The 27,565-nt window shown below is 29.1% G+C and overlaps 1 protein-coding gene across 1 annotated transcript; it reads right to left on the reverse strand.

The window, feature by feature from the left end:
- Positions 1-2,892: 2,892 nt before the first annotated feature.
- On the reverse strand, positions 2,893-26,593 carry LOC107444109 (uncharacterized). The gene is made up of 5 exons (XM_043041022.3): positions 25,675-26,593; positions 23,821-23,906; positions 22,484-23,134; positions 12,519-12,760; positions 2,893-7,999 (listed from the first exon to the last, which is right to left on the reverse strand). Exons 3-5 carry the CDS (start codon positions 22,742-22,744, stop codon positions 7,870-7,872), a joined length of 633 nt encoding a protein of 210 aa, XP_042896956.2. The 5' UTR covers positions 22,745-23,134; positions 23,821-23,906; positions 25,675-26,593; the 3' UTR covers positions 2,893-7,869.
- Between the last annotated feature and the right edge of the window lie 972 nt (positions 26,594-27,565).

The raw sequence follows: 27,565 nt of genomic DNA on the forward strand, positions 1-27,565 counted from the left end.
ACATAACGTTAACTTGTGAACTTTATTGCTCCAATACTGCTTGATAGGTCAGCTCTGATAGTATAGGAGCCTTAGTTTTGTGTACAGTGAGTGAAAAAATTGAGTTTTTGGAAGTGAGTACAAAAAAAATTCAAAATAAAAAATAATATTTTTAAAAACCACGTTTTTGTAGTGGAGAATAATAATTAAAAAATAAAAATTTGAAAAACGTGGGGCGCATGGAATACATAACAGTACATACACACATTTTCTTACTCATACACATGCACAGCCACATACACAAACATATTACGCATACACATCCACATTCAGATACAATTACAATTGCAGGTATACATACACACACTAATATAACATTACTGTTATGTATTTCATGCTCCCCATGTTCTTCGCTTTTCAAATTTTTATTTTTTAATTATTATTCTCCACTACAAAAACGTGGTTTTTAAAAATATTATTTTTTATTTTGAATTTTTTTTTTCCTATACGAAATTAATACGTCACGAAAGTTTCGAATCGGGCATTTGAGTTATTTTAAGAGGTAATTTTGCTTTAATATCCTGAAAAATCAATGTCTTTTTTTTCTTTTAAGCAATAAAAGATTTCTATATAGTTTCTTAAAATTCCGATATTTCTAATAGGATATTATTATAGCAATTTCGAATTGCGCATATGAATAATTACTTTTAAACGCAGGCGCGCAATTTGCACAGATTTCGTAGGAATTCGCATTGTTTTTCAACCAACTTTCTCCGTGGGTATACCCAGGGCTAAAGGGTTATACCCATGGATTTCTAAAATCCCGATATTTTAAATACGAAGCTATTGTGAGTCATGAATCTCCAATTGCGCATATAAGTAATCACCCATCGGTTTGTTCGATTTTGTACCATCTTCCTCGTATATTCCTGTTGTTTTTCAGCAATTACTGATTCAGATTTCTACATGATTTTTTGAAATCCGAATACATTTAATCGGATATTATTTTGCACGAGAAATTTTGTAACGCGTATTTGAATAACTTTTTGACGCAAGCATTCAATTTTCGCAAATTGAGTCCTGAATTCACGTTTTTTTTTTTTTTTTTTTTTTTTATATAACTTTTGATAACAAGTATGAAATTCTAATTGTAGAAATCCTTACATTTTTAAAACGTAACTTATACGACTCGTTAGTCTGAAACCAAGCAAATGCTAGTTCGATTTTGCACTTATTTTCATCGTAAATCCATGTTGTTTTCGATCGCAATTCCGCAGTTAGTCCTATGGATTTCTACATGCTTTTTTAAATTTTTACTTTTTTAACACGATATTGCTTCAGAACGAGGAATCAGAAATTTGGGGAACATGCAACAATGCAAAGGTTGTTGTTAATTTACGTCGCAATAGAGTTGCACAGTGGGTTTTTGGCGACAGTCTGGGAAACATCCCTAAGGATGATCCGAAGACATGCCATCACAATTTTGATCCTCTGCAGAGGGGTTGTCACCCCCACTTCGGTAGCCCGACGACCTGCATGCGAAGTCGAGCACTTTGCGGTAGAACAGTTTAACGAGAACCCATACCGCACACCCTCGGTCCCTACGCAGACTGATCCAAGTGGTCACCCACCCGCACACTGACCGTATCCAGTGATGCTTGACTTAGGCGATCTGCTGGGAACCGTGTCTTAACAATCAGTCCACTGCGGGACTATGATCCCTATGCACTACTAGAAAGTCAATATATTAGTCTGGATTGAAACTAGATAGTTTTAGTCTGAAACTACTCTTAAAATTCAATTTCTTCCAATATTTATGCTTTAAAAAATGGAAAGGCTCGTTCACATAGCCCAGTGTGGTACTGTGTTTGTCCATGTCCCAGTATCACCAACCATCTATAATAACTAAATATACCTGAAAAATAACCAAACATTCATAAAATAGATTCCAGATTTTTGACAGTATAACAAAATCCATATATTTTAACACTTTTATCTTCAACGATTGCAAAAATAGCATTTTGTCACTTACCCATGATTTAATAAAAAATTTTAACAGCATAATTCACACAATTTTGTTCGACATAAATTAATAAAAATTAACATGCCTTTAATTTGTACTATATCAAAACTATTAAATTGAAAGTAAACCTGATTAAAGTTCAGATCATCATAGTTGACCAGACAGGCCAATGTGGGCCAATGCCTTCCTCTGAAGATTTCTCCATAATGACTTCCGATTTATCTTTTATCTCAAAATCTTTTCATTAATTGCAAGGCGCGTCCTTCCTAGGTTTCTTGTTCAAGTGGATCTAAAAAGCAATATCCTTTTTATTGTGTTGTCATCACTCATTCGAATCACGTGGGCCAGCCATTCAATTCATTCTATTGATTTTTATGTATTTAATAATATTGGGTTGTCATTAAATCTTGTACAGTTCAAAGTTAAATCTCCTTCTCCAGTTATTGTTTTCATTTACATACTTTTAATTTGCACCATATCAAAACTATGTGGAGTATACTTTGTTCAAGTATACTCCACAAAATCTTTCTCTCAAATATTGCGATACAATTTTCTTCCAGTTTTGTCATTGTCCAAGCTTCATACGTCAAGCATATGTCAAGACTGTCCTGACAAGAGTTTTGTAAAGTAAGAACTTTGTTTTTCTAAAAAAATTTAAAAGAAAAGATTTTCCTAGATTTAATAAATCTTCTCAGCCCTATTTGCCTGATAGAGTCGGTTTTTTATTTCAGGAGACATTCTGTTATCAATAGTAATAATTGATCCTTAAACTCCTTACTGTTTCAAGATAGGTGTCTGGGACTCAAAAATTTTTTTGAGAATAACTTACATTTTTAAAGTTTACTTATTTAGGTTAAATTTTACTAAAAAGAAGTTCAAAAGCAGTAAAATAAATGATTCAAAATTTTTTATTACACTTATTAGCAGATTAAACACTGGCTCATAATACAACAACAGCAAAATATATCATACATACATTAAGCTCATGTTTACACAAAGATATGGATAATATGTAATTAAGTATCCTTAGCATGAATATTCAAAAATAAAAAACAATATGAAAGTTCAAGGAATATATTCATAAAGTTCTGTTTTAAACGTTAATACAAAATTGGTAATTCAAAATTCATCCAAAAAAATTTCCCCATTCAGAGAAATATCTCTTATCGCTGATATCAATTTCAACATCATGTTGAAATACATCAAGATATTAAAATATACATAATTTTAAGTGAAATTAACTTCACATTGACTAAGTTTGAGGAAAGCTATAGTACATTCTAGGAAAAAGCTTAACTCAAAGCTATTTTGATTATATTCAATTAATATAAATTATATTCTGAATATGCTTAGGAACTGAAAACTGTTACACACATCAATGAGTTAATAATATAAAAATAATATTTAAAACCTAAAAAATAAACATTACCAAGGATAAATATTTCAAACATTGATAACTAAATAATAAAATGCTTTCTTATATTTTTCTAACCTTTTTATTTCTCCTTAACGATCTAGGTGCTGGTAAATTTTCAATGCAAAATCATGGACTAATTTTTTATACTTATATATATATATATCTTTAAAAAAATAACAAATACTATTAAATTGCCTTATAAATATTTTCTTTCTTTATGTAACAATTACAAGTCTGAAGCTATTTAATATTAATAGTTTAATTTCTCAAATTAATCGTAACAGGGATAAAACCATATTCCTGTTATTTAAGAATCAATAACTTGTGACTAAAACAATTAAATTCTAGGATAGAAATGCTGAAAAATTTTGTGACAATACTTTATCAACAGAACTTTATTCCAAAACTAAAAATACATCTAATATAATTTCTTACTGTGTTCCCTAGGAAAAATTAAATAACATTTTTAAAAAATGGAAGAATACAGTTCCTGCTGTTTAGTGTGCTCACTTTGGTAACTGAAGAGTTAGGGTTCCAATAAATATTTGAGTCTGCAAACAGAATATTAGCATTGCACAAAAAATAGATATTCTATTCTCAGTTTTGAGAAAAGAGCATAAATCCACATCAAAATAAATTTATATAAGTTTAAAAATAAAATAAAAATCAAAATAAGTTTAATTTTCAATTCTAAATCTTATGTAATACTGCTTCACAAGAAGCAATTTTTAATTAAATATAAATTAAAATATTTTCGCTTAAGTGAAAGTATTTTAATTCACATTTAAGATTAATATGGTTTAAGTTTCACAAATTAAATTCACTTCTCTTCAAAAGTTTTTCATTTCTAGCAAATAGTAAACTTAATTTCACTTCATTTAAGCTATCTCAATTTTTCACGGTACTTGTGCATCTGTCAATTATACACATTTTTATTTTCTTTTAAAATAGGGGACAACAAGCAACTGATCAGACTGATCAACTGGAAGTAAATTAATATATGTACTGACCAAAAAAACTTTATTTATGCTGTATTCACATTTACTTTTTTAAACATAGCACAAAATATAACCTTATTGAAAAACTGAAGAGTCTTCCGTTAAGAAGTGTTCAAATTTTTTTAAAACATTAAATACCAGAAAATAAAAAAATATCTTAACTAGACAATGTAATGTTCAAAAATAATTTTAAAGTTCCCTTTCACTGGCAATAATAGTTTCTATTTCATTTTATTTAGCGTTTACGTTTTTAAAAAAATTTTAATATTATACTCACAAAATATTCATATGGTCCTGAAAACTAAAGAGAATTCTCTCTGCCATTCACTGTTTATTTAGGTAAGATAATTTATAAACAAGTAATCCAGGGTCTAGGTTTTTTTTAAGAGGTACCTATTTTGTGAAAATTTAGACATAATTTATGAAAATGAAAAATTATAGTAAAAAATCAACACAAAAATATGGTAAAGTTAGGAAATATTTTCAAAAATTGTCACTACAATTAAAAATCATTTTTACTGGTTAATTTCTATATATTTTCCCTATATATTCAAAAACAATCTTGCTATTGTAAAATTTTGGGCTAAAAATTTTATTCAAATTTCAGAATCCATAAAAATCATTGTCCATAGTTGAATTTCAACTTATATTTAATAAAAGCATGCATTTAACAGAACTAGTACTAAAAGTTATTTTAATTATTAGAACGTTTTCAACTGTGTCATACAGAAAAAAAATGGTTCATAAAAAAATAAAGGTCTGTTAGAATAAATTTACAATAGTGTTTAAGTTAATGTTCGAAACTAGACTTCCTGTAAAGTTAGTTTATAGAGGGATAGCCTCGCGTCGTTTCATTTTAAAAAACTCAGCAAAAAAAAGCTCGCTTTGATATGAATGGTTAGACTTAGCATGTTGCACTATCTGATCAAACACTTGCTACCTTTTCGTAAAAGACAGCTGGCAGAAAAGCTTCTGTTTTCTATAGATTGCAACGAGAGCGGGTTTGCATGAGAACTTTCTTTTTTATTTGTGAAACTACTGTTTTTCCTAAAGTTGGATTTTCGAAAGTACTGCTAAACGGTAGTAAATTTACCCTGGACAGACCCCTGTAATCCATTTCATTTTGATAGGTTTGAAATATACAGGGTTTGAATATACACACATCAAAAATATCAAGCAAGTGTTTGAAACCACATTACAAGAAATTTAAAAGATAAAACATAGCAGACATTTAATTTTAAAATTGACAATTTTCTTCAACTAATAAACAAATTTGTAGAATTTTAAAAAAAATAGACATCCATTATCCAATGACCTATTTTGTTTGAATTACAATGATAATATAAGATAAACTATTTCCATCAATTAACATAAAAATATGAGCACACTATAAAAGTTTTAAATATTTTAGAACCAAATTACAGCAAGCTTAATGTAGGAATAAATAAGCATATAAAATTAACAATATATTTTATAAATGAGTTTGTCCATAATTTTTTTTTTAGATGAAATAAAAATAGTTTATTACAAAAAGTTTCAGTTTAAATTTGATATACTAATCATTTGAAATAAATGAAACTTTAAATTTATAAAAGTAATCAAAAACCTTTAAAGTAAATATCTTAAATCATTTTGATTTTGATACAATCATTTTTATAAGAATGAATTCAAAAATTTGATAATCAATTTGTAGACATAGATTAATATATTTTTCTGCTTCGAAAATTTTTTATACAATTTTGCAAAATTTTTAAATACAAAATTAGATAATAGAAAACAAAAATAATTACTATAAATATAAACATCTATAACATTTAACTTACATAAAAAATCTGGAGAAAAAAATGTAAGAGGTTAAACATAATCTTTAACTTCATTCCAAATTGAGCAATAAAACAATTTAAAAATATTTCTGCAAAGAGGAATGTATCAAATAGTTATTCTCTTGAAAAAAATTCTATGAACTTAAAAGAAAAACTACAATTTTTCCATTGGTAAAATAACAAAAAAATAAAATTTCTCTTAATGAATATACAAGACTAATGAATGTAAAAATATACTCTCCAGTGAAATTAATGATGTATTTTAAAGTAAATGCCAACCAATAATTTTAAAGCTGAGAATTTATCTATTTTATTTGAAAATAAATATGATAAATATATTAGAGTTTCAAGATGCCATTTGACTTCATTTAATTGTTTTTTTCTTTGTAATTTTTATCCTTTTTTTTTTCAATTTTTCTCTAAAACTATTTTTCAAAATCCATAGGTTGAAGGTGCACAACCTATGCCTTGAGGCCAAATACGACACTTGAAGGAACCTGCCTTTCAATTAAAAATAATTGGAAAAAACTACATATATAGCAAAAGAAATTTAACAATTATTTTCACCAGTTTTAATAAACTTGAAAAGAAAAAAAAAAACATTAAAGTTTAAAAAAATATATAAAGGCACAAATTCAATTTGCAATTTCTTTTAACCCAAAACTTGTTAAAAACAAATGTAATTTCAGAAATTATTTAAAAGTTAACGATATAAATAATTCATAAACAGCAAAAAAATTAATAAAATCTATTAGTTTTTCGGCAGAGAGAATTTAAAATGTGTTATTACTTAATTTTATTTTTAAAAAAAACTTAGTGTAACAAAACTTCCATTTTTTTAAAAGTTTATTTATACTGTTTTCTATTTTAAAATAATTAGATAGTGTTCTTATTATACAAAACATAATTAAGTTATTAAATTAACAATGGATATAAAAACCAAACACAGTTCAGCATTTCAAAAGTCAATTTTTTTGTACGACCTATTTTTTTTTTACCTGGGGCCCTTTTCAAAAAAAAAAGTGTGCATACCAAGTCTGGTAAAGATGAGTCATTAGTCACTAGATGTAAATTAATTATATTTTATTAGAATCATTAGTAAAAAGAAATAAAGTATTACTTCTAGACGAAACCTATTAGAAATTATTGCAAGTCATTAACTTAACAAGCAATTAGGCTTTAATATATGAAACAGCCAACATAAACTATGCCTGGAAATATTTATAAAAACTAAACTAGCGTGAATAGCAACTAAAAATTGCATTTTTCATAATATTGCAAGGAAAATAGATTTTGAAATGGCAATAAAGTAATGTGTAACTAATTACACCATGTACTTTTAAATAAACCCTAACTAGTTTTGTTTTTTGATGGGAATATAGCTTGCAACTCCAATAAAAAATTTAAGAAAAAAAAATTAAAAACATAAAAGATTCAAAATATTTCTAAACTTAAAGGAGAAGGAATCAAAATTAATATTTATCTACATAATATATAGTTTTTTAATTCGTTTGCCTTATATTACACTGTTCAGGAAAAAAAATAAACTGAAAATATACATAGAAATGAACATAAATTACTGAACATATGATAAGAACTATGAAAACTGAAATACAATAAAACTGAAGATTATGTTGATATCGACCTTTTGTGCTTTTTATGCTTATGACTTTTATGCTTTTCTTGGCGGGTTCTGTGCTTATGGAGATACTTTGAATTCACTTTCTGTCGGCTTTCATCCTGATTATCAACAGAATGCCTACAAAAATCAAAGAAAGACAAAATATAATTGTTATTTAAATACTTGTTATCTTTATAAAGGGAATATATAATTACAGCATCAATGTTAAAAATAATAGCTCAGATGACAACTTGGAATTACAGTAACTGTAAAAGATTAGAATACATTAGAAATACACCAAATGCTTAACTTTGGGTAAAAAGTAGTGAAAATCCATCACAAGAACAATATCAGCCAAACAAAAATGCTTTAAAAACAGCCAGAGAGGGCATCCAAAATATAGGTGAACTAGTTTGATTAACTGATAAGCTCATAAGATTTATTTAATTAAAATTTGTTCAGAATAAACTTTGAGCACCATTGGCTCAGGGGATAGAGCATTCTGCTTCCAATGAGGTGAACCTAGTTTAAATCTGAGTGATGGCTGGTTGATATGACTTCTGCATCTGGCTTGCACCGACCATAGTGCTGACATCAAATATCCTCAGTGGTAGACGGATCATGGGTTGGAGTCAGACCTTACCGTCAGACTAACCAAGGGAGATTTTTGTGGTTTTTCTCTCCATGTAACGCAAATGCGGGTTAGTTCCCTCAAAAAATCCTCCACAAAGGCAACATTTTCATACCAATACTTGATGTAGGAGTTCTCTTGTCTTCTGGATTGGGTTCAAAATTACAAGGCTAAGGAGTAGAACATTAGTACTCGTAAACCCAAAATTAGGTTGGCGGTTCAACAACAGTTATAAAATAAAATAAAAAATAAAGTTTAAAGTATCGAATAAATGTTTCAGACACAAAAGTAATTCCAAAAGGGTACAGTACAGCAAAAGGGTAGGAAAATTATTTGAACACAACTCTTTGAATCATGTAGCATAGGTTTTATTGGTTTGTCAATTTTCACAAATGTCATAAACTCAATTTTTGGAGAAGGGAGAAAGTTCCCCAACTGATTAAAGTGACTTTTTAAATGCCACCTATATACTTCAGCAATTTTTAAAAATTGTACTAATTAAAAAGTTATTCAAAGTATGTAGCAAGTTTTCAAATGCATATTTTCAATCTGTAATGCAACATATTTTCAATCAAATTGTTATTCAACATGGACAAAGATGAGATAAAGACAAATAATGATAATTATTAAACTAAGGGAAACAACGTTAAAGAGCACCAAAAAAAATGATTTTATTGAATTTTAATGATAATTATTAAGTATGAAAATCATCAAAAAAATATATATAATCCAAAATATAATAAAAATCTGAACATTTTGAGGTTTGTATATAACACAGTAAAGCATTCTCGCAACAGCTAGTTTGTTGAGGTTAAAGACCTACAATATTTTCAACAAATTGGGCGAGACTTTTCGGCATGAATGAAAATTAACAAAATAGTAAATGCAATTCTCAATTGTCAGAGATTTTCAGAAGCCTATATAATGCGACACTGAAATAATGTTTTAAATGTTTAAAAAAACTAGACAACAAACACTTTTCATTTTCACAATTTTGGGTCCTTCATATTGATATTTTAAGCTATTTTCAGAGTTAGCAAAGAAGGTTATGGCTGTAGACAAGCTTAACTTAACCTAACAGCCATGATTAACCACTGCAAATTCACAACAGTTATGCATATTATTTGCAAAAACACATTTATTATATGTGTTGACAGAGTCTTTAAAACATGGCCTTTACACTAATTTAAAGTTCCGGCAAACAGGGAGGAATTTGGTAAAAAGTCAAAAAAGCTGAAAATAGAAATTCAAAATGGTAGTGCCCAAAACAAATTTTAAATAGAAAAAATTCCCGAAAAATGAGCAAGAAGTGTATTTAAGAAGCATATATCACTAGAACATTATCAATATTTTAATAAAAAATAATAAAATATTGAATTACAACAATGCTGTATAAAATTTATTGTTTTTTTATTTAGTAAGAATTTTGATATTGATTTGAGATTTTTAAATAGCTTGATTATGTATTCCAATGGGAGATTTTTTAAATCGGGTGAATACAAATCGAGATGAGCAATTTTAAATCACGTGGATACGACTCCAGATGCATAATTTTAAATCGCGTGAATACGAATCCAGACATGTAATTTTAATTGGCATCAATACGAATTGAGAGGTGTAATTTAAAATCGCGTGGATACGACTCGAGATACACTACCGGTCAAAAGTTTGCGAAAATTTTGAAATCTACGAAAAAATGGTCTAAATTCAAATGTTTATAGAACTGCGAAAAATCAGTCAAATTGCATGCAAATTTGATATGTTCTAAAGTGAATCCTCTACATTTAGTTACATATGATCAAATTGCAATACTTTATTTTTTGCGATCTGAATCCAGCTTTTCATCATGGGTTGTTTCTATGGTGAAAAAAGTTGCTAAGTTTGAATACTTGCCAAACATGCAAAAAAAATTTTTGTACTTTCTGTTAATGGAAACTAGTTATTTGAACCGTTCTGTGTAAGCCCTCAAAATTTCAAATCGTTTCGATTTGTTTTGACAAAGTTATAGAATTTTGAAAAACATGTGTACTTTTCTCAATTTTTGAGCATCCCACATATGCAGTCTTTTAGTCTATACTTCTTCTACCAAAAAGCTTTTTAATTTTAATGTTTTCGATATTTTCAAGTAATTAATATTGATTATAAAACAAATACTCTTATTCATTATTGTAACTATTATTGTTTATATTTATTGTTTATATTTATTGCTTATATGTATTAGTTTTGTTGTGATATTTTTACTTTACATTAAATTAAAATAAAAAGTTATAACAATAATTACATAAATAATTCTAAAACAATAATATCAATAGTATAAAAAATTTGCATTTTTACTAAACTATTTTATTTACAACAGGTCAAATATTTAACATATTCTTATTCGTATTTTGTAATTAAATAAATTAACATTTAAATCTTAGATTCCTCGAACCATCCACCTTTTGCTTTTATTATAGCCTTACATATGCGTGGCATTCGATCGAACAAACCATTAATCACTTCAAGTGATATAGAGTTCCATTCCTGTTGTAAAATGTCCCATAACTGATTTCGATTCGAAATATCAGAGTATCGTTTGCAAGAACAAACAAATTTTCAATGAAATGTGACATTTATGAGATATTGTTTTAATTATATTCATAATAAATTCTTTGTAATTGCAATAATGAATAAGAATATTTGTTTTATAATCAATATTAATTAGTTGAAAATATAGAAAACATTAAAATTAAAAAGTTCTTTGGTAGAAGGTGTATAGACCAAAAGACTGCATATGTGGAATGCTCAAAAATCGAGAAAAGTACACATGTTTTTCAAAAATCTATAACTTCGTCAAAACAAATCGAAACGATTTGAAATTTTGAGAGCTTGCACAGAACGGTTCAAATAACTATTTTCCATTAACAGAAAGTACAAAAAATTTTTTTTGCAAGTTTGGCAGGTGTTCAAACTTAACAACTTTTTTCACCATAGAAACAACCCATGATGAAAAGCTGGATTCAGTTCGCAAAAAATAAAGTATTGCAATTTGATCATATGTAACTAAATGTAGAGGATTCACTTTAGAACATATCAAATTTGCATGCAGTTTGACTGATTTTTCGCAGTTCTATAAACATTTGAATTTAGACCATTTTTTCGTAGATTTCAAAATTTTCGCAAACTTTTGACCGGTAGTGTATATAAAATTAAATTGTGAGATTTTTAAATAGCTTGATTATGTATTCCAATGGGAGATTTTTTAAATCGGGTGAATACAAATCGAGATGAGCAATTTTAAATCGCGTGGATACGACTCCAGATGCATAATTTTAAATCGCGTGAATACGAATCCAGACATGTAATTTTAATTGGCATCAATACGAATTGAGAGGTGTAATTTAAAATTGCGTGGATACGACTCGAGATATATAAAATTAAATTGTGTGAATACAAATCGAGATATGTAATTTTAAATCGTGTGAATACTAATCACAATGCGTAATTTTAAATTAAGTGAATATTCGATCGATATGATTTTTAAATCCAGTATATGCAATTTTGGATCCCGTTTACATGGATACAAAAATGGGTACTAAAAAAAGATTAATTTTTCAGAAGATTGAAAAAAAGCAAAATTTTATTAAAAAATTAGGAATTTGTTTGTTTTTTTATATTAAATTAAAAAATAAATAAATAAAATAAAAAAGAGTAGAATTTAGCCAAAAAGCTGAAAAAACTCATCCTTGAGCAAAATAAACGATCGGTGGCTTTGCGCTGTCGTGCCACGGGCCCCTGGTTCAATCCTCGGGTCGGGCAAGGCTGACTCAGCCTTTGATCCCTTCGGTGGGTCGATAAATGAGTACCAAGCATGCTTGGGAACTAAACACTGGGGGTTCCGCATTCGGCTGACCACCTGACCTGAACATCTGCTCCTGCACCCCAGAGCCCAAGGTCAAGAAAACTGAGATGGGCCCAGTAGGCCTTGGCCCTCTATGGGCTGTCGTGCCACTGAGTTTACTTTTTTTGAGCAAAATAAAAGTTTACCTCTTTTTCTTTGGTGTATTATCAACTGTTTTTCCATCATCAATTGCTGGACTGGTCATTGATGATGATGGTTCAGAGATCACTGGTTTGGATGAATTGTGCATTTTAACATGGAACTTCAGCAATGATTCTACTCTAAAAGATTTATCACAAAAAGTGCATTCATATAATGGTTCCTCTCCAGACTTTGGTTCTTGTTTTTCTTTTTCAACAACTTTTTCTCTGACTTCACCTTCATCATCCTGCATGCATAATGAGAGTTAAATATCAATAAAAATAAAAGGTAAATAAGAAAAAGTTTGTCCACAGAAATTTTCTTAGGGCACGCAACAATAGAAAATATTAATTAAAATCATTCAGAAATCATCTATATATATTTTTTGATTGAAAGAATAATATTATACATGGGTAACAAAATTTTCACAAACAATTTCAATAATTAATTAACACACCTACTCAATGAACAAACTTTGGTAAAAAAATAATGTTTTCACAATGCTGGAATTTTATTCTTAAAAAAAAAAATCATGCATTTAAATAATTAATGAACATATATTGGGGACAAAGAAGAAACAGAAAATAAAAATCCAATAATTTGTTTCCTTGTCTTTGTATTAGGTAATATTTTTTTATATCTTCTAATCAAGGAAAAGATATTTAATTATAGAATTAAATTTTTAAAAAAGGCAACTTTTCATGATTCAGAGTAGATTTAATATGACATGTAATAAGCATAAATTATAATTACAGGGTTGCTAGTCCAATGGAAGAATAAAATTTTCTGACTTTTCCAGGTTTTACAGACATATTTTTTAAAAAATTACAATCTAATGTCGCACTGTCAGCTTTATAGACAAAATGAATAGTGAAATAAAAAAAATTGATATTTGACATTTATAGTTATTAATATTTAACAAAACAATATAGATTATATTTCAACTATTGACAAATAAGAAAAAAGAAACTCCTGCAGAGAAAACGTGCGACTTGAGAAATGTGGGGTAAATATCGGATGCCTGGCATTTGCCAAATCAAACTATCTCAATTTTTCAGATTTAAGTTCAAATATATAAAATTCCCTAACTTTTCCCTGATTTACTTATTTATTGATAATTAATTTTCAAATTTCATGACTTTACAAGTTTTTAGATACCTTAGCAACCCTGTTATTACTTAAAATAAAAAGTTTAAAAAAAGTTACAACTAAAATTTTTGGGGGGGAGGCAAGTCTGTCATTTTCACTTCACTCCCATTTGCAAATGCCCAAGACATGATCAGTAATAGCTAACTACCTAACACAGAAACATTAATAATAAATAACAAAGTAATAATCCAGGAAATGTGTGACACAATAGTTAATTGTGAAGAGAGGAAGTTTGGATCCATTAATAATATTTTTACTTTTAGTATATTTTCGCATGTCTTAAGTATTTTTTTAGTGAATAGAAAAAAATTTGCACACGCTTATAAAGTTTGTTTACAAAAAGAGAATTCCATGAAAAAAATAATACGTTTTTAATAATTATTTATTATTTTTAATTAATTTATTTCATAATAGTCTAAAAAATTTTGAATTGTAAAGCAAACAATATTTAACATCATTTTAAAAGAATGAAATTTTAAATGCAAAATAAAAAAAATTGAGCAAAATTACGGTTTTGAGAATTTTTAAAAAACATTTTTTGCTTAAAATTTGGTTTCTCATAAGCTTTTTAAATTTTGTATTTATGTCATTCAAACATAACTACACTCTTTAAAGTGAAGTAAAAATTTATTATTTACAATTAAAAAAAATTTTTTGACAATTATTAAACAAACTATGTAAAAACAATTAACTATTAAAAAAAATTCTATGGAATTAACCTTCAATGAACAAGTTTTCATTCTGCTTATAAAAATTTCTTGAGATGTAGCAAAATAACCTAAAAGTGAAATTAGCATTAAGGGATCTAAACTTTCAATCACTCTACTGCCTAAACTATTGAGACCAAGTTTTTCAAATTGCAGCAACCCTACATATTTTGAAAGTCAGGAATTCAAATCCCTTTTTTAAAAAAACTATATAAATACTAAGAGATTTCTGATTTCATAAACACATTAAAATCTACAAAAATTAATAACTATACTTAAGATTAGGCTTTCAAACCAATAGTCAACTCCATGAATAGCAGACAAATGTCTTGTCCGGTACCATTTTTAAAATTTTAGCAAAATAAATTTTTTTGTACTAAAACTCAAGAAAAAAATTTATCTTATGAAAGAAAAAAAAACAGAGAGTATAGTACTAAAAAAATTATATTTTTTTGAATAGCTAAGTCAAACTGTCATGCAAACCAGTATAATATACCTGAACATGCAAACGCCATTCACAGAAAAATTTTTACTATAACTAAAAAAGAAAAATCTACCTCTTCAAAGAAGATTTGCCTTTTTGAATTCCTGAGGAGGGGGGGGAAGGATTAAGTTTTTACACCTTTTTTGATCAATACAATTGCAGTTTTAAATTGCATTTAAAATGACACACCGCAATTCCTATTTATGCTATTTAAGATTTCGCACCATGTTTCATACTTTCACGATTTTTTTTATCAAATATGTGGTTTCATCTTCACACAATTTAAAAGCCACTAGTAAGAATTGTGTTCAAGTGACTTTAAAATTATATATTTGAATTCGTATTCATACGATTTTTTAATAAGGCATCACAACTTGTATTCATGCTCTTTTTCAGACAAAAAAAAAAAAAACAATTCGGGTGGGGGGAATTTTATGATGGAATTGATTCATGGAATTGAAGATTGAGTTAAACAGAGTATCTGCTACATTTTAGATTTCCAAATTCATGACTTTTCTTGACTAATTTAAAAAAAAATTTATGATTTAACGAAGTTACTATTTTCTCTGAAAAAAAAACACAACAATAAATTTAAAAAAGCATTATAAAAACATCGATTGAAATTATAGGTATAACAAAAAGTGTTATACTCCGCATCTTCATATTTATAGATTTTAAAATTAAAAAACAGAGTAATGAAAGAGTTAAAGTAATAAAATAGCCGAAACAAAAAATACAAAAGCAAATAATTTTGTCTCCTTTTTTTCTGCAGAATTATATTCTAAAGTGCCGGCCTGGTGGCCGAGCGGTTAGCGTGCCTGACTGCGAAGCCATAGGTAGCGGGTTCGAATCCCGCTTTGGGCCTGGATGTTTCTCTCTCTCTCTCTCTTTGTGCTGTCCTCTGTTGTGTGTGTGAATGTGGCCCACCCAATAAACGGGTTTGTGGCAGTGTGGCGTGGGCAATGTTACTCGCCTCCGTGACTTTGGTTCACAGGTGCCCACTGGGTAACGCGAAATGAGCAACAATTCTTGCATAGTATAGGCAAAGATTCAAATTCAGTGCCTGTCATTGGAAAGAAAAAAAAATATTTTAAAGATACTTTTCTTCTTTATCAGAAAGGAAAGAAATACTCCTGATTTTTCTGGTCTCATTTCAGAATAAAAACAGTTTGCCAATGATTGGCTTGCTTCAGCTAGAATTTTAAATTGATAAAATAAAAAATAAATAAATAATAAAAAAAATTCCGAAATCACAGAAGTTTAAAAGATGATTGATGATGAGGGGGGGGAGAAATTTCCTTTTTTTTTTTTTTTTTTTTTTCAAACAAACAAATATAACTTTATTGAGAACAAAAACACATAAATACAAAGAATATATATTCGTCGTCAAGAGGAAAATCCTGTCCAGGCGACAAAGAAAAGTAATACAATAAATTTAAAATAGAAATTTAAAAAAAAAAAAAAAAAAAAAAAAAAAAACAATCATAAATTATTTTGCTCATCATAAGACGTCATATATTGTTGAACACTGTAATAATAGAAAACAAAAAAAAAAAAAAATGCATGAAACTATATATATAAAAAAATAAATAAATAAATAAAAAAAATAACAAAGGTAACATAAGAAATTCGTTTGGATTGGCACAAGACTGGTATAAAAAATCAAATGCTTCCTTTAAAGTGAAAAATAGAGATCTAAATCGTCAATGTTCATCACAAATTGAAATAAAGCACGCTTAAAAGAAGAATATATTTTGATGTTTTGCAACTGAAATGGTAATTTATTATATAATTTAGGTGCTAAGTAAAAAAACTGTTTTCGTGAAATTTCTTTTGTAAAGAAGGGAATCTCATACATTTCAGTTGGTCTCCTTTCAGACACATTAGTTTTTAATTTGCATATTAATTTATTGTTGTGTAAATAGAGTAAAATACGAAAAAATACATTATGGCGAAATGGTAATAGGTTAATTCTTGTATATATATTGGTAGTAGTTACACTTGAATTATTTATATTTAGAGAATTAATAATCTTGAAGCATTTATTCTGAACTGAGATTAAGGGAAGTAAATTAGTTTTATATTCACCGCCATATATTATCGCACCATAATTAATTAAAGAATAAAACCAGGAGTAATAGAGTGCTTTCACAAAATTAAAATGAATTTTATTCTTAAGGTGATAAAATTTAACTAAAACGAAACGCAATTTTTTAACTAAATTGTTAATATGTGTTTTCCATTTTAAATTAGAATCGATATATAGTCCTAAATATTTGATATTGTTTACAGATTGTAGAATATAGCATTGACAATTTTCATTAGTACTTTTGCAGGAGAGAGAGTGAAATTTTAAATTTAAGTTAAATTCTGATTTTCTTAAACTGAAATAAATATATTTAGTTTTATTTAGATTTAAATTTAAGTCATTTATTGTAAACCATTTTGAAATTATGCGTAAATCAGATTGAATTTGAAAAATTAGTTGATTTAAATCAGTGCAAGAATACAAAATTACGGAATCATCAGCATACGTTATTATCTTACCAAAAAGTTTGAGTTGACAAAAGTCATTGATGAATATAATAAACAATAAGGGTCCTAGAATAGATCCTTGAGGAACACCACGGTTTGAAAAAATATAATTACTAAAATTACTTCGGATTTTAACTCTATGTTCTCTGTTTGAAAGATATGAAACAAACCAATTTAACATAATTCCTCTGAAACCAGCAAATTCTAATTTTTTAATTAAAAGATTGTGATTGACATTATCGAAAGCTTTTGATATATCAAGAAATATAGCTACTGTTGTCTTATTTTCGGCAATACTATTATGAATAAATTTTGAAAATTCCAAAAGAGCTTTTTCTGTACTTTTGCCTTTAATAAATCCATGTTGATTAACAGAGAAAAAATTTGTATGTTTTAAATAATTGTACATTTTATCAGCTAGAGCTTTTTCAATGATTTTGGAAAAAACAGGTAATATTGAAATTGGTCTATAGTTTGATAGGCAGTTTTTATCGCCGGTTTTAAAAATAGGAGTTATGGTTGCTCTTTTTAAAGAAGTTGGAAATATGGATGACTTGATTGAGGTATTGATGAAATTAGTTATAAAATTTATATTATTGAGAGCAAATAGTTTAATTAATTTTACATTAATACCGTCATAGTCAAAGGAGTTTTTATTAGAAAGAGAATTTATTAAGTGAAGTACTTCACAATCATTCAATTCTAGGAAAACAAACGAGGTTAAACTTGGTGAAATATATATTTGCAAACTGTTTAAATTTGGGTTTGAGGTATTGTAGGCATTTGCAAATGATTTATTGAATTGATCAGAAGATTCATAGTCGTTTAAAATATCAGGTAAAGTAAGTGATTTGCTCTGATTACCAATAATACCATTTACAAGATCCCATTTTTGTTTATTTGAATCACAATTTAAAAATTTGAATTTGAAATATTCTGATTTTGCTGTTTTAATTAAGTTCTTAAGCTCAGAAACTATAGTGTTATATGCTGTTTTGTAAATAATATCCCATGGATATTTTCTAGTTTTTTTGAATAGTTTTTCCTTTCTTCGAATTAAAATCAAGATATTATTAGTCATCCAGTTATTTTTGGCTTTTTTGTTTGATTTATGCTTATATTTAAAATTATTTTTTAAATTATTGAGTTTGAAAACAAAACTTCGATATTGTTGATCAAGAGAATCTTGAGGATTGTAATTAAATTTGTAATTTGACAGATAATTATTGAGCTTATTATAGTTGATTGAAATTTTATTTTCAGCTTCCTTAATTTTATTTACCTCATCGTAATGAACACTGCAAAAGGTTGGATAGTGATCGCTTATGTCATTTATGAATATTCCGGATTTGATTGAAAATTTATTTGTTTTTACGAAGACATGATCAATGCAAGTTGATGAGGAATTTACTATAAGTATATATAATTATTTAAATATATAATTATTTAAAAATAAGATTTTTTGGCTACCTAAATTCGTGACTTTTCATGACATTTTATGACAAATTTTGTTAAAATTCATGACGTTCCATGACTTCCCAGGTGCGCAGATACCCTGGTTATAGTACAGGAAAATTTCATCACTAAATCTACAGTTACTCGAGGTTCATCACTAAATCTACAGTTCATTATATTATTTTATTGCATATATATTAGACTGGTCTAAAAAAAACTTTTTTTTAAAATTTGCAGGTCTTAACCCTAAATACTTGTACACATGACTAAAGAAGCCCCCATGCAAAATTTCAGCTTATTTCAAGTACATTTAGAGGTAGCTCAAAGGCTTTGAAGTTTTTACTTTGAAATCTTAAAAAAATAATTTCCATATTATCACTATTTATTACTTATTTACTTATTTTCATAAACAATGGTCATATATTATGATAAATATAATAATTATAAATATAATTATTATATTGTTAACATTTTGCTTCTTGTTTTGGCAACACCAAATTACTTCATTTGGGTCATGTCAACAAACAAAATTAGATTTAGAAAAGACTCTGAAATTTGGTTACTTGGTTTTCCCATAAGTGAAATAAAAGGATGTAAACTACCTTCCATTAATGAAGTACTGAGAAACTTCTTCTTTCACCATGAGACAAAATCAATACATGAAAGTGCAAGTCACACTGTTGCTAGTGTGTTGACCTTCTGGAATAAGGCTAGAATTCCTACAACCGAAAAGCAGAATGCAGTACAAAAGTTAGAAAAATTAGCTAAGCGGTACCAAAAATTGAATAAGAACAGAAATCGGCGTACGAATACTCAAGAAGACAATGAACAGAAGTTTATCAAAGAATGCAAGATGTTGCGGGATATCGCTCATGTCGGTGCTTTTACAGATGATAAAAATTGAAGAGCATAAGAAGTTTTTGCTTAAACAGCGAGATGGATTTGAAGGCTGTATGTTGTCAGTCGACAGAAAACTTGAGAAGAAAGAGAAACGCTCATCTAAAAGATATGAGACACTACCATCTAATAGCGTTGATATGAATAAAAACAAAACTGTATGTTATCCTTCATCAATTTGACAGATAATTATTGAGCTTATTATAGTTGATTGAAATTTTATTTTCAGCTTCCTTAATTTTATTTACCTCATCGTAATGAACACTGCAAAAGGTTGGATAGTGATCGCTTATGTCATTTATGAATATTCCGGATTTGATTGAAAATTTATTTGTTTTTACGAAGACATGATCAATGCAAGTTGATAAGAACAGAAATCGGCGTACGAATACTCAAGAAGACAATGAACAGAAGTTTATCAAAGAATGCAAGATGTTGCGGGATATCGCTCATGTCGGTGCTTTTACAGATGATAAAAATTGAAGAGCATAAGAAGTTTTTGCTTAAACAGCGAGATGGATTTGAAGGCTGTATGTTGTCAGTCGACAGAAAACTTGAGAAGAAAGAGAAACGCTCATCTAAAAGATATGAGACACTACCATCTAATAGCGTTGATATGAATAAAAACAAAACTGTATGTTATCCTTCATCAAGTGCTGAAATTAAAGAAGACTGTGGTTCAACTAGCTCATCCTCAGAAAGTGATACTGATGATGATGCTTTTCAATATCCCAGTACTTCAGAAAAGACAGCAAAGGGGGGAAAAAGCAAGCTTCTTTCACCTAATTTGATGTCTGCATTGGATCGAACAAAAATCTCGGATCGCAGTGCTACATTTTTAATTGCAGCAATAGCCCAAACAGTTGGAATAAATGTAAGTGAAAGTACAGTTTCACGAAGTACACTTCGCAGACACAGAACAAAATTTCGAGCCCAGTTAGCGAAGGATTTGAAGCATAACTTCAAACCTGATGGTCCGCTTGTCGTCCACTGGGATGGGAAACTCATGGCTAGTATTTCTGGAGAAATGGAGGAAGTCTACAGCCTTCCTATTCTTGTCACAGGAAATGATGTGGAGAAATTACTTGGTGTGCCAAAACTGCCAGCTGGTACAGGCAAGGCAATTGCAAAAGCAGTATTTGATACACTTAATGATTGGGAGATCATAGATAGATAAAATTCAAGGCATGTGCTTTGACACTACATCTTGTAACACTGGTCTTCACACAGGAGCGTGTACATTATTGGAACAGAAGATTGGAAAACAGCCCTTCAGTTTGGCTTGCAGGCATCATATTTATGAAATCATTATTGGTGAAGTGTTTTCTGCAGTATTTGGACATTCTAATGCACCTTGTGTTCTCATGTTTAAGAGATTCCAAAGTCACTGGAATTTTACAGACAAATCTTCTTCCAGAAGAAACAATAGTACCTTCAGAAAGTTGGAAAGTATTAAAAGAGGAAGCTATTAAATTTGCCAAACATAATCTTACGTTTGAAACAAAATCATTGGCAAGAAATGACTACAGATAGTTTTTAGAACTGACTTTGATTTATCTTGGACAGGTGCCTCCACGTGGAGTACATTTTGCAGCACCAGGAGCATTCCATCATGCACGGTGGATGGCCAAAGTTATTTACTGTTTAAAAATATACATGTTTCGTGAACAGTTCAAGCTCACACCAAAAGAGGCTAAAGGGTTGAAACGATTTAATGATTTTAGCACACACTTGTGGAAGCCTGGTTTCGCTGCTCTAACGCAGCTGATGCACCTTTCATAGACTTAGAATTTTTGAAACATTTAAATTTGGTGTTAAATGAATGCAAAGAAATCTCAAAAGCTGCAAGCAATGGGTTGAAGAGGCATCTGTGGTACTTAAACGGAGACTTAGTCATGCTCAGCCTATTCAGCTGTCATGTAAGCACAGAAGATAAGGTTTTAATGGTTGATAAGTTGTTTAAAATAGATAAACATACAGAAGATGTAACCAATGCTTCTAAACGATAAAAGGAAAAAGAAATCGGAAATGTTAATGAAAAATCATTGCATGATTTTGTTAATGAAAAATCTTGGATGATATTTAAGTCATTGAATATACGAGGCAATTTCTTACATTCGTCCCCATCGGAATGGAAGAGATTTGATTCTTACCATGATGGGGAAGAGAAAGTGAAATGTTTAAAGACAGTAAATGATTGCGCAGAGAGGGGCGTAGTGCCCATTACAGACTACAATGAACTGATAACTACAGATGAAGAACAAAAACAATTCTTACTTCAAGTTGTGGAATCATACAGAAAGAAAGTTAAGGACACTAAAAAACCACACTTGTTCAAAATGTATGATTTTTTATTAAGATTTTCTTCATATATGCTTACTAATAAATATTGTGTTGGCTCGCTACCTTATATTTTATGATATAAATAAGAAATATGTATATATGAGTGTACAATTCATGGTTTTTGATGGGAAAATACAAATAAAGGCATAGTGTCAATGTTTTTTTCGTCATTTATTTATATGAAATGCAAAATCCCAAACTTCAAAGTCTTTGAGCTACCTCTAAATGTACTTCAAATGAGTTGAAATTTTGCATCGGGGCTTCTTTTGTCATGTGTACAAATATTCAGGGTTAAGACCTGCAAAATTTTAAAAAAAGTTTTTTTTGGACCAGTCTAATATATATAGTAAAAATATATGCAATATATAGTAAAAATATATGCAATATATAGTAAACTTACCTCCTCCAGAGTTATCTCTTCATAGGTAGGACGTTTCTCTCCAAGCACAACTACATCTTCCTCCGAATCAGATCTATTTACTTCCATTTCATCTGGCTCATCTGGATCAGAGTCTATTGTAATGCGAAGATATTCAGGAGCTCTCTCTGCATCCTCAAGCAATAGAACACCACTGTGAAAAAGAGAGCTTTGGCGTTTTGCATTTCTAGGGTATGGCGTGTTATACCTATCACCCTCACTGCGAATTGGTGAAGTCATCATAATTAGGCCAAAAGAAATATGTAAAAACTTGATGTTAAGTCAGATAAATTAGTGATTTTATGACGATATTGCAGTTCGAAAGTTTAAAAAAAAAATTTAATTATTTGTTTTTTAAACGAATCAAGTAGAAATTTTAAAATTGAAAATATGAAAAATCCCGGTTTTTAACTAAAAAAATCCTTAATAAAGTATAAAGCTTTCCAGTTTACTGAGTTTTACAAGCATTTCTTCGTGTGTCCATTTTACTGCAGATAATCAAATAGTTTATAATTTTAAAAATAATCAGGCAAACTTGCAGTAGATTAACATTTGTAAGCAGTAAATCAGTTCCAACAAGTGGCAAGTGAAAATATTTCTTAATGTCAAAACTTCGGTTCAGTCACATATTTTCTGGAAAAAGAAATATGTATTAATATAAATATGAAGTTTCCAAATTATTAACTAAAACTGCAACAATAAACATAGGTTGGATCATGAGACAAATTAAATCATCTAATTAAAATTTGCAATTATGAAAGATTTCTGCATTAATATTAGTCAGCAAGAATTGGGTAGTAAATTTAAAAATAAAATTAAAAAGCGAAGTTGAAAGGCAGAGACTCTAAAATAGTAGAAAAGTGATCAGTCTTTAAAATAGACATAAAAAAATTTTTTTTTAAAAAAAAGGCAAGGTTTTCCTTTTTCTTTTTCCTGTAAGTAAAAACATAAAATTCTATACCTTCTCAATAAGAATTAAATAGTTTTGGTACAAAAAAGTTAGACTAACTGGCTTTTAGATTAATTTCAAAATATTAATTAAATAAATAATTTTTTAAAAAATTGAGAATTTTTCAAAGTGAATAAGTAAGAATTTAGAATTCGTTTCCAATCTATTCTTTCTCTTATTTTTTTTTCTATTCTTTTCCTAGTTATCAAATATTTTTAAAATTTTATAATTTTAAAATTCATTAAATATTTTGGATCCTAGCTCATGCTTTTAGGATTTTTTTGCCTAAAGCCTAAAAGTTTTTTTTTTTATTTATTTACTTATTTTTGTAGTGAAAGGAAAAGGAGCAAATAAGCATTTAAAGAATTACTTTTGCGATCCATTGCACAGAGTGGAGAATATGTCCAAGTGCATGAATAAGTTCAACAGAAAAGCAGCACTGGGAAAACTTTTGACCTGAATAAAGTAAAATATGTATATATATAACGTTAGACATAAATTTCTAGTAAAAAAAATTAAAATGTAAATTTAAGAGCATTTTAGCTTATTTAATTCCTTATACATATCAGCTTAATGTCTAATAAAAAGAGTAATACTTTCTGTTATGTTAAAGATAACAGGAATAACTTTATGAATAAAGTTGTTCATTCATTAAATAATCTATAACAGTCCACCCCATGGCGATTTTATGAAATCTCGCCAAACTAGGATTCGGGAAGACATGGTGCAACCTTACAGAGCATCTATTTTGAACGTCAGCTGTTCAGAATCACCTACCAACTGTTCGACCTACTATTTTAGGCCTAAAATTTTTAGAGCCCACTGCAAAAATTTTTTTATACCCGATTGGTAAATTGATATGTTTACCACGGTGAAAGTTTGATCTTGTTTAGAAAAAAAGGTTTATTTTTTAGCCTTTCATGCTTCTGATATCTTTTTGGGTTACCATTATTACTTATTTTTTTAAAATTCTTTTTTGTGCAGTACCAGTTGAAAAAAGATGAGTGAATTTTTAAGTTTACTGAATGCAAGAGGTAAGAAAGCGATGATTGAATGGTGTATCTTCAACATCAATTTAAGTGATTTAATTTTTTAAATTTTTAAGCAGCACCGGTCCGAAATGGTGAGCAAATGGACGAGTGAATTTTTACTTTATCGAATACAAGAGGTAAGAGAGCGGTGATTGAATGGTGTATGAATCAAAATTTACTTTTGAAACCGTACACATGCCCTAAATTTGGAGAGCATATGAGTTTGATTGAACGAAAGTATACGGTGGATGGTTTTGAAAGGAAATGTCAAAAGCATAAATTCAGTGTGGTTGCGCATGATGTTTGTCTGAACGTTAGGAGTGTCAAAATATGAGCGATCACAATTAAGGTAAATTATTTCTTATTTTATTACAATAAAAATATTTTATTAAAGTTGTAATCATTTAAATTGTTTTTTTTTTTATAATAAAAAAACAATGTTGATCCAAGTAATAATCACCAACTTGGCGAGAGTCAAATAGTTGCTAAGGGGTGGACTATTCCAGAATTTCACCATAAAGAACATTTAAAATTCTAAAATAAGAGAAATATACTATCATTTTAATTTCCCGCCAGTAAAAATTTACAAAATAACCACAATTTGAAGGTGGGAAGCAGACGAACTTTAACAGTTACAATTACAAAAAATTACAGTAATTTTTTATTATAGTCATTTGGTAATTGAAAGTAATTCAAAAAGGTTTATTTACATTATTAGAAAAAGATTACTGTGAATAGAGGTATTAGAAAATCCAAAAGACCATAGATTGAATTAAAAAAAATTATTCATTTAAATAACTAATCGAGTTCTAAATTTTCAGCTGAATATGCTGTTAAGTTCAAGAAACATGGATTTTTTCCACGAAAAATGAATTGCTTAACCTGAAATATGCTTAGAAACATTGACAGGAAATCAAAACTTTATTTTCATAGGGATTTTATAAACAATTATATGAAACGTTGGCAACATATTTCTGAAATACTACTATGCACAAGCTACAATTCGAATCCTTTTTGAAAATTAAGGTAAATTAATTTCAAAATTAACAAAACAATATTGAACATTCGTTTACAAAACTCCCTAAATAAATTTAATTTTATAAGAATTGGGAAAACAAAAGAAGGAAAAAAGAGAATATTCATCATATTAAAACTTTCTTTCATAGTGTAATACTTATTTAATAGCAACATACATTAATAATTCCTAAAATATGTTGAACAACTTATCTATCACCAGCAGAAATGAATAAAAAATAAAGCTTCTGTGCAAGTTCTTCACAACATTGAAACAAAACTACGAATTAAAACAATCTTCAAGATCTTATATCTTTCTCTATGAAAAGAATTAAGATTCAAAAACGAAAAAAAAAATAAAGACATAAAATATATTTTAAAGAACTAGGCAGTTTTTGTTGATATCTCATTATTTCCATATAATATTCCCATTTACGATTAACAGAACTAGAACTGGGTCGTTCTTTCAGCTGGAAGAAATGCTTTCGTTTTTTGCGTTCGTAAGTAATACATTTTGCACATTTAAGAAAGCCTATTTTTTCAACTTTATAAACTCAAAACTTTGAAAAAGTCTAAATCATGGAAAGCTCGACAGCATACAAACGAGAGCAAGAAAAAAGAAGATGACAGGTTTAGCATGATTGCCAGATATAATTTAAAGATATGTGGTTCAAAATTATGATAAAGTTTTGCAGCAATAAATTTGATACATCTGCGTAGAATATTAATCAGATTCGCGCTTCTTAAGCAAGTCTGTTGCATGGAAGGCCTACACTGCATGCGATTCTCCGAAGTCCGACCACCGCCAAGGGAAAAATGAAGGCGACAACCAAAACATTCACCCTGCTGGTGAAAAATAATCGCTTATGAAAATTCACATCAGCGAGCGCGAACTAGATGAGATTAGCGGGGTTTTGGTTGGTAAATGCATTCAGCAATGCAATTCTCTGTCTGAAATCCTTTTACGCCCGCAATGCATTATTCCTTCAACGAATTGCAAATGGTTTGCGACATCATGCTCCTTCAAAAGATGCGAAATACCATCTTGACTGGATACGATTTTTCGAATCCGAATTAGACTGAATGAAAATATTTACTCGAGAAAATTTCACCAATCAGGTTCTCGTTTGCATTCAGTGAGAATAGTTCTTCAAGGAAACGCGAAGCGCTCCATTAAAGACACGTGAATCGCATGCAAGGCGAACAGTCCCTAATGTAATGTAAGTATATTGTTGAGCTGAAAAATTTAAAAGTTAACAATGACTAATTAATAATGTTTGTATTGGAACTCGTGTAAAACTCCTGCCGATGCCAGTCGTATCCATCCGAAAAGTGTATTGTAAAACAATGGATGGCCTTAGGGGTTAAAATTGATCATAAGTCTTACAGGTTATAATTTCTGACTGATTTTTACGCCTAAGGCCAGCCGCACACTGAGGAAGCAAAAATGAGGTGAAAAACCTCCAGTTTTACTCGTGAATCTCGACCAAAGGTTTTTCAGGGGTATACTAAAAAAAGGATTGCACATTGAGGAATTGTAATCGCCTCCTCAACGAAGGCGTAGATTCAGCTATTTGTGTTAACTGGCGAGACCCAATCTTGAGTCTTGTCACGGCTGTCCCACTCACAAATGAAACATGGGTACTTTGTAAATCCACCTTTTTGACCAAGAAGCATGGAGATAACTTTCAAATCACCGCAAATGTTCCAACTGTGGTCGATATATTTTATTTATGTCCAGGACGAGAGCCAGGTTTTCGTAGCATTCTTTTAAGTGTACTGAGCGTCCAACAGGTACAGATGCATACTGGCTCCCATGATGAAGAAGAACAGCCTCGAGGGTTCTTTTAGAGGAATCTATAAACAGCCTCCTCTCGTCTTTATCTTAGATGACAATAAATTTGCTCATCAAACCATGGAACATCAAAACAATAGCCTGTGGGGAGAGTAGTTACAGACCATGTCAACCTTCATCTATGAAAAGGTACCCCGACATAGAGTCGAGTTAACGTGTCTTATATACTAGTGAATTGTAGTTGTAGATACGCTACAATACTCCCCCACCAGAAT

Source organism: Parasteatoda tepidariorum, chromosome 10, assembly GCF_982258835.1.
Source record: "Parasteatoda tepidariorum strain Cologne lab strain chromosome 10, Ptep-v5.0, whole genome shotgun sequence".
NCBI lineage: Eukaryota > Metazoa > Arthropoda > Arachnida > Araneae > Theridiidae > Parasteatoda > Parasteatoda tepidariorum.

Excerpts from the sequence above, each read along its gene's own strand:
- LOC107444109 (XM_043041022.3), bottom strand. The coding sequence starts at position 22,744 with ATGATGACTTCACCAATTCGCAGTGAGGGTGATAGGTATAACACGCCA. Across the intron at positions 12,761-22,483 it reads AAGAGATAACTCTGGAGGAG|GATGATGAAGGTGAAGTCAG; the intron begins GTAAGTTTACTA and ends TTATGCATGCAG. Across the intron at positions 8,000-12,518 it reads AATACACCAAAGAAAAAGAG|GCATTCTGTTGATAATCAGG; the intron begins GTAAACTTTTAT and ends TGATTTTTGTAG.